The 9044-nt window shown below is 36.6% G+C and overlaps 1 protein-coding gene across 1 annotated transcript in view; it reads right to left on the minus strand.

The window, feature by feature from the left end:
* Nucleotides 1–9044, minus strand: part of NEK10 (NIMA related kinase 10) — a 113143-nt gene that overhangs the window by 22835 nt on the left and 81264 nt on the right. Inside the window, exon 33 of the mRNA XM_015811692.1 lies at nt 4906–5006. Coding sequence (XP_015667178.1) covers nt 4906–5006 — 101 coding nt within the window. The remainder of the gene's footprint in view (nt 1–4905; nt 5007–9044) is intronic.

Below are 9044 nucleotides of genomic sequence, written 5' to 3' on the forward strand. Positions count from 1 at the left end.
CTACCTGTTTTTATGGCTTAATGAATAGCAAGTTTTGCCAAATGGAATTGATATATTTAACTTTTTTTTAGTTAAAGGCAATGGTGAGATTCAGTCGGTTCGCACCACTCTGGCAGAACCAGTAGCAAATTTTTTGTTGCCCAGTCCCAGAATGGACTTTCGGAAGCAGTTGTTCACATATTTGAATCCCACCACTGGTTAAAGAGTGTTAATTCCAACTACTTTGGAAGGTGTTGAATTCTCCTCCTTCTATAGAGCTCTCTTCACTTTCACATAACAAGATACAAATATGTCCTATCAATCTCTTTATTTTGCTTTACCCCATGACATTGCCTTAAGCTTATCTTCATACCATGAATAAGATAACCTTAAGTCATCCTTGCTTATTTTGATTTTCCCCTTAAGTTGGTAGTAATCTGAGCAGTTTTAATATTTGTGGAATCTGATACACTCTCCCAATTTCAGGTTGCTGCAGGCATTCTCCATACTCTCAGGCAAGTGACCCCAATTGACACGTGATCCACGCAATAGAGGAATTGCCTAATTTAATTGTATAAAATATCTTCCTTTACTGGGCAGACTTCCAGCCAATAATTAACTGTTGGGTGGCTTCTTTTAATAACAGGTATAGCAATCTTTTAGAAGAAGCATATGGCAAAGCATACCAGATGTTTTAGAGGCAGGATAGCTTTCAGGAATGGATACAGAAATGTTTATGCAGATAGAGTTTCCTATTAAGTAAACTTAAATGTTAATAATGTTAAGAATCAATGTATAGCATTATGTCTGGTTTTACAAATGAAGCTTTTAATTATTATTATATATATATATTTCTTTTTTATTCTTTTTACATATAATAATTTTGTTTTTTAAAAAAGAAAAGAATATTATTAAATAACAAACCACATTTCATCCATTCAAAAGCGGGAGGCTGATAAAATCTGCTAAAATAGCAAACAGGTTTAGGTAGAAACAGGGAAAGTAAGAAATCTTGCAACCTGTGGTCTTCTGGTTTGGCGTTCGACAAGACAGATGGAAGAAGCCGGAGCTCCGGCTTCTTAGCCCAATTTCGTTCTGCCCGGTGACCCCAAGGGGTCGGAAAGTTGCCCTGGAGGGGCAACAAAGAAGGAGGAATGCCTCAGGAGTCCGGACCACACGGCAGTTGGTCCAGAAGGACTGAAGAAATCGTCTAAAAGGACGGAAGAAAGGCTGCCTGGTAAGCCCAGACAGCCCAAGTCATTGCCAGCCAGAAGAAAAGTGAGGAGCCGCAGCGCTCTGCTAAACAGCTGATTGTGAACAGTGTGCTGAAACTGGGGAGCCTGCTCTTTTTTCTTTTCCTTTTGCACCTAAAAATATTGATCCCCTGATTGGGAAGAGCTATAAAGTAAAGACCCCAGAAGGACTAGGGGAGAAGAGAGCAACTACAGAAAGGGGAAGGATTTTAAGGAATATAAAAGAACTCACCAGCGTATGAGGACATCTAGTGGTCAAAGAAGATACTACAGTAACACTAAATAATAAAAGAATCTGAAAGTGTTTGACCTTGAAACAACACCTTTGTGTGAGTTTACAAGTGAAAAAACGTTCTACAATTATATTTGTTGACTCTGGATATAACCAAAACAGGAATTACTTGGAGACAGCAGCCGTTTTACATCTGAGACTCGACTGGAGGATTTGGATTTGGCCTAAAGCAGTTGGCTTGTTCTTTTTGGCTGGATTTTATCCTAAGATAGTTGCCTTTTTTTCTCTTTTTGCTTGTTTTATTTTATTTTCTCTCCTTGAGATACTGGATTTAGCCTAAAGTAGTTGGCTCTTTTTACGGTTTGGATTTTAGCCTAAGATAGTTGGCTGGAAAAATGAGTACATCAAATCTCACCAGACTTATGAAAAAGACTTCCTCTGCACCCTCTGTTGGAACATCTAGCCCAACAACCCAGGGATCAAGAAATAAAAAAGATAATTAAAGAATATTACAAGAAACTGTATGACAGAACAAATTCCAAGAGAGAGGATGATCTAATTATCTGGAAGAAAATAACCTTCCAAAAATTTCAGAAACCTGTAAGATTATGTTAGAGGAAAAAATAACAATGATGGAAATAACAGAGGCCATAAGAAGACAAAAAAATGAGAAAACACCGGGGCCAGATGGATTACAGTGGAGTTATATAAAGCTTTACAAGATATACTAAGTGAACTGCTGAAAGACGTTTGCAATGAACTTTTGTTAGAGGCTAAACTACCAAATACATGGATAGAAGCAAATATTACTTTAATACCAAAAGAAGACTCAGATTTGACACATATAAAAAATATAGACTGATATTGTTACTGAATGTGGATTATAAAATTTTTACTTCAATAATGGCAGAGAGACTGAAAAAAATCTTAACTGAATTTATACATTCAGATAAAAATGGTTTTTTTGCCAAAGAGACAAATTAAAAATAATTTAAGAGTGATAATGGATGTATTGGAATATTATGAATTACATCCAGGGAAACAACTGGCACTAATATTTCTAGATGCCCAAAAGGCATTTGATAATGTTTCCTGGCAATTTATGATTCAGCAATTACAAATAAAGGACTTCGGGCAGAACTTTATAAACATGATTAAAAACAATATACAATAAACAAACAGTGAAAATGATTGCAAATGGAGACTATACTGAGAACTTTGAGATAAGAAAAGGCACAAGGCAAAGATGTCCATTATCTCCATTGTTATTTATTTTCACTCTGGAAGTTTTAAATAAAAATATTAGACAAGATATAGAAATTAAAGGACTAGAAATAAAAGCAAAATATATAAATTACAAGCATTTGCTGATGATTTAGTATTTATTTTAGAAAAACCTTTGGAGATGATTCCTAAACTATTCGGAAAGATAGAACAATACGGAGAAATGGCAGGACTGAAAATAAACAGAGAAAAAAAACAAAGTAATGGTTAAAACCTTACAGATAAAAAAAAACAAATGTCGGAAAAAAGAGAATTGCAGATAGTTAAAAAGGTCAAATATCTGGGAATATATTTAACAGCAAGATGTTCAACGATAAAAGAAGATAATTATACAAAACTATTGAATCAAATAAGACTTGATCTGGAAAAATGGGAAAACTTGCAATTGTCAATATTAGGAAGAATTGCTATAGTGAAAATGAACATACTACCGAAAATCTTATTCTTATTCAAAAAAATACCTATACAACTTGAGAAAAAATTCTTTGAGGACTTAAATTTACTAATCTTGAAATTTATTTGGCAAAGAAAGAAAGCTAGAATTAAGGTGAAAATGTTACAAAATGCCAAGAAAAATGGAGGTTTGGTCTACCAGAGAGGATTTTATATTATCAAGCATCTGTATTAATATGGGTTAAAGAATGGATAACTCTTAGAAATAAGAGTTATATCTGGAGGGGCATGTTATATCTATTATATCTGGAGGGGCATGATTTACAATTGGGGTGGCACGCTTTTTTATGGTACAGGAAAAATAAAGTCCATAAATATTTCCAAAATCATTATATAAGAAATGCATTATTAACAACATGGGGAAATATAAAATGTAAAATATATTTGAAAATTCCACTCTGAAAGGAATTTAAAATCTAAACAAGAAATGGAAAAACAGGATATCAATCTACCATGGTGGGCACATTTACAAATGCAAGCTACATATGATAAAGATGTTAAACCGTATGGGTTTTATAAGGAACAAACTGTGTTTGATAAGACATTGTTTACTTCTGATGAGAAACTAATTAAGAAAATGTATAATTTTCTATTAACTTTGAAAATGGAAAGCGAACAAGTTAAAGAAACAATGATAAGATGGACAAATTTTTTAAGATATAATATAGAATTCGAAAAATGGCAAAATTTATGCGAAAGAAATTACAAACTGACAATGTCAACTTCCTACAAAGAAAATTTATATAAAATGTTCTATAGATGGCACTTGAAAACCAGCAAGACTAGCAAAAATGTTTAAAAACTTGTCAGATACATGTTGGAAATGTAAACATAAGTGAGGCACTTATTACCATGTTTGGTGGACATGTGACAAAGTAAAGAGTTATTGGAAAAAGATACATACCTGGCTAGAAAAGATGTTGGGAGAACATGTAGATTTTAAACCTGAACTTTTTTTATTAGGTATAAAAAAATATCTTCCACTAGACTAGAGATATCATAAATTACCAGAGAAATCAAGATAGGCAGCTCTGAAAGTTGAAGAGCTCTTATTCTAACAAAGGGAAATGCAGGCTCTTAAATCTGAGTTGGACTGAGTAGTATTTACACTCCTGAAGACTTGTTAACTGGAGAATGGATGAAAGTCTTCCAAGTAGAATTTGGCAAGCATAGGGAAACTTGTTAAAAATGAAGAGGAAGAAATACTGCAATACTGAGTTATTTAATACAGATTGCCCTGCTAAGAATCAAAGATTATGAAAGATTAAAATTTTTATCAGTCGAAGAAGCCTGTTAACCTAACTCACAGATGGAAAATGACCAACAGTGCTGGCAACCCTTCCTTTAAGTCTAAATGAGAATCTAAGTATAGTTAAGAAATAGATTGATATACTTATGTGCAAGTATCAGAAGTTGGAAGAAGAGATAACATAAAAATTTACGACTTGAAAAGAACAGAGTGGGCAAGAGCAAGGAACAGCCCCCAGCCATCTATATTGCTATACTTCTGGAAGCCTGATACCTATTCTCACTGTTTCCCCTGGATCCTCAAAATAATGGTCCTGGACCTCACATTCCACTTGCAGAAGCAAATTTTACCCCCAAGATTAAACAATATATATATTGGCTGGAGGCAGAGAAACTATTGTTATACCTATCAAGCAACACAATTGGTCTGTATTAAAATAATAATAGCAAAAATACCTGAGTGATGTAAATAATTTTGTGCAGCTGAACTAGAATCTGTTGAATAGGATCACTGATCTGACGTACCTTCCGTTGCGACACAGCAATCCCAGCTGATGCTGCAGAAGATAATGTTAACAGTCAGCAATGAAAATAAATTTGCTGCTTTCAGTATTTTTCTCAAAGACAGATGCAGAAGCCAGGAAAGGGGGGAAAAGAACAGAAAGGCATTTGGATCTTGCAAATTGTAATCTAGTATTTCCCTTCTTGTAACAACACTATTAATAGAGAGTTATTGAATTTTAAATATAAAACATTTTCCGTGCTTTAGTTCTGTTGAAATATTTATGGAGCAAAAGCAAAATAACATTTTTTAAAAGTTCAATAAAATTAGATGTAGGCTATACAAAAGTTGTCAAATCATAAGTTATATGCTTTTCAACATTCTCTAGGACGAAAAAATAAAAATCATTTTCAGCCTTCAAAACCTGAATAAGATTGTTTTGGGTGCATTCTACAACCAGACATAAAAATCTATAAAAGTAGTTCAACTTTATTCATAATAATATCAAGAACAGAGCAAATTTAAATTTTCATTTCCTTTCTGACTCAGTATCACAGAATATGAATGAACATATGCTACAAGATGGTAAAATGTTTTTCTTTTTATAAGACAGTTTGCCTGAGGCGGAACAACTCTGCACGATAGGGATTAACACAATCAACGGGCCGATGACACGCTCAAGGAGCCGGGCGCAGAGGCAGGAGGCTATATGAGCTGCCTTCCCGATCTCCTGCTATTCTAACTCTGATGACGCCGGCAGTTTTTGGCGAAAGCTTAGGACTTTTTTAACCACAGACTTGTTTATATTAAACAGGCTGGTTTATTTTATCCTGGTGTTCGTTTTTTCTTTTATTTGTTTTGTAAAATATTATCTCCACAAAAATTATTCAGATAGAATCTAGCTACTGAAATTAGAGAATACCTTTGTAATTAATTTATTAATAAATGCTATTTATTAGTATTTTCTTTCATTAGAGTTACTTGGGGTAGTGAAATTGGCAGCATATAAATTTAATAAATAAATAAAATTTTATTAGTGTTTATTAGCCATTTTGGTCTAATGGCTAAAGCAGCAGACTAGAAATCAGGATATCTTGAGTTCTAGTCCCACCTTAGGCACGAAAGCTGGCTGGGTGACTTTTGGTCAATCATTCTCTTTCAGTCCAACTCACCTCACATGGTTGTTGTTGTAGAAAAAATAGAAGGAGAAAGGAGTATTAAATATCTTAGCTGCCTTAAGTTACTTATCAAAGTAATAAAAGCAGGATATAAATAAATTAAAAAATAGCTATAGTAACAGAATCTTGCAAATCAGAAAGTATTTTCCTTCCTCTTTCATCTTCTTGTGAATTTACGAGGGGGGGGCAGTCTGGGGGGTTTTCATAAACCACTTTCTTGGTCTGGGCTGAAGGTTCAGCTATCTGATTGTTGCTTTGGCAATCGATTTTCCCTCTGTACTTCAAGATCATCCTCAATATTCATTACTGGATCCAAACTAAATTCATTTTATGACTTGGTTTAAAGCTTAATGTATATTTTATCAATTTCAGGAAGGGAAGTGGTACAGTTTTCTATCTCCATTTTTTCCCATGATTATAATATACAAAATATAACTAATATTAATTAATACTTATATGCAGCACAAAATAGTTTATGTTCTTTATGAAAGATATTGACAGACTAGAAAATAGCAGTCTGAAGGTAATCAAAGCCAGGCAGAAGAATTTCAAAAATGTGTGAACAGACTTGTAGAGGAAATTCCTTCATTTGAATATTCCTTAAAGTATAATAAAGAAAATGCAGTCCCCTTGGATTTCTCCTTTGTAATTCTTTGGTTGTTCCAGCCCTCATTTTCTAATGTTTGTGCTATTATTATTATTATTATTATTATTATTATAATTTAATTTATATACCGCCCTTCTCCCGCAGGACTCAGGGCGGTGCACAGCGTATTAAAAACAGTACAAATACAAAACATAAAAATACAAACCCCTATAAAACCAGATTAAAAAACCGAATATTAGAAGCTGTGTTTCTATTTAAAATTATTTTTAAAATCACCCTAANCTGGCAACCAGTGCAGCTCGCGCAGAAGCGGTGTTACATGGGAGCGACGAGTCCCTCCCAACACCGCCCGCGCGGCCGCATTCTGGACCAGTTGAAGTCTCCGGGTGCTCCTCAAAGGGAGCCCCATGTAGAGAGCATTACAGTAGTCCAGGCGGGAGGTGACGAGAGCTTGAGTGACTGTGCGCAAAGCGTCCCGGTCTAGTGTTAACCCAGGACAAACTTTCCTCCTATTTCCAGCTATTTATGATGTGAAGAGAGAAAGAGAAATAACTAAGCTATTTCTACCAACATTCTGAACTTCTGTAAATATAGTTTGGTTTTCCTTGTTCCTTTCCTTTTTTTCCATTTTTTTTTGTCATTCCTATCATAAAATATGTTTTTTCACTCTCCAGTAAAAAAAACACCTTCAGATGACTGCTGTCTAAACCGTCGTCCCTACAGCATGTAGTTGTTTTCCATTCATTTTTCAGAAGGAATAAAAAATAACAACAAATGCAGTATCAATGGAGTATCCAAGCATGTTCAAAAATCAACATTGATAAAGAAAATACAGAAAGCCGTCATTTAATAATGTCAATTAATGGCCATTTGAAGTTATGATAGACTTCTCCCAAAAATATTTACCACCACGTTTCAAAGTTATGGTCCCTATAGTGCCCCACCCATGTCATGCATTGTTATAACCAACTACAGAGATGCTGGAGCAGCCCCTCCACGTCTCTTCTTCCCATCCTATCCTGCCAGGTCCCCAAAGACCTTAAGTCTGCCCCCTCATCTATCCATAAGCACACTTATCTTTTGAAAATCTCCAGACCTCATGTTATGGAAGGAGGACAGACCATTTATCCAGGTCTAGGACAACTTGGCACAGCCAGCTTGGCACAGCCAGCTCATTGCAGCCAGATCACCATTAAGTTGCCTCTGCCAACTTACCAAGTTATTGCAGGACAACTCAACATGGCCAATTCATTGTGGAGACAACTCACAACATGTAGCCAGAGGGAGAGTCGGGCAGGTGGGTGAGTGAGCAGGTAGGCAGAGTACAAAGCGGCAGTGGCTGGGAATTCTCATCTGCACACCACTTGCAATTGCTGTAAGTGCCACTGCTACTGCACTGAGCTCTGAGACAGTTGGTGGCAGCATTGGGTAGGGCAGGCAGCCTGGAGAAAGTGGCCGGGTGCATCCCATTTTCACATCCTGCCGCTGCAGTGCCAATCTCCAGGAGCTCCAGGAGCTTGGCATCACAGCAGCAACAGTGGCAATAGCTGGTGTGAAAATGGGATGCGCCTGGCCACCACTGACTACTGGCCTCCTGCCCTGCCCACCACCAATGCTGCCGAATGGGTCGAACTCTGAATGGCCTGGAGATTGGTGGGATGGCAGGGACAGTGGTGGGGGATATGCAAATGGGAAGCCCCCAGCCACCGCTGCCACTCTGCACTCTGCCCACCTGCTCACTCATCTGCCCACCTGCCCAGCTCTCCCTCCATCTGCCCACAACGAGTTGCCCTTGCAGCAAATTAGCCTTGTTGTATTGTCCTGTGATGACTTGGTGGTGGTGAGTTGGCAGAGGGGACTTGACGGTGATAAACTGGCAGCAATGAGCTGGCTGTGCTGAATTCTCCCATTCTACCCTTGTCCGTGGATTGCATGTCTGCGCCCCTGAAGTGCCCACACTTTCAATCCACCAATTCTTTGTAGTCATATAGAAATGGCAGCCATATTTATTTTATTTATTTATTTTTATTTATATTTGAATTTATATCCCGCCCTTCTCCCGTAGGACTCAGGGCGGCTGACAATCTATTTAAAATACATACAAAACAGTACAAATTTAAAATTAATTAAAAGGAATATTAAATATTTGTCGAATTTAAAATATAATTAAAACCCCCCTAAAAATTACCCTAGGCCAGTCCTGCAAGCTGGAATAACCAAGTCTTGAGGGCGCGGCGAAAGGAAGGGAGATCAGGGATAACCCTGATCTCTGGGGGCAGTTCATTCCAGAGGGTGGGAGCTCCCACAG

Source organism: Protobothrops mucrosquamatus, unplaced genomic scaffold, assembly GCF_001527695.2.
Source record: "Protobothrops mucrosquamatus isolate PMUCROS unplaced genomic scaffold, P.Mucros_1.0 scaffold47, whole genome shotgun sequence".
Taxonomy (NCBI): domain Eukaryota; kingdom Metazoa; phylum Chordata; class Lepidosauria; order Squamata; family Viperidae; genus Protobothrops; species Protobothrops mucrosquamatus.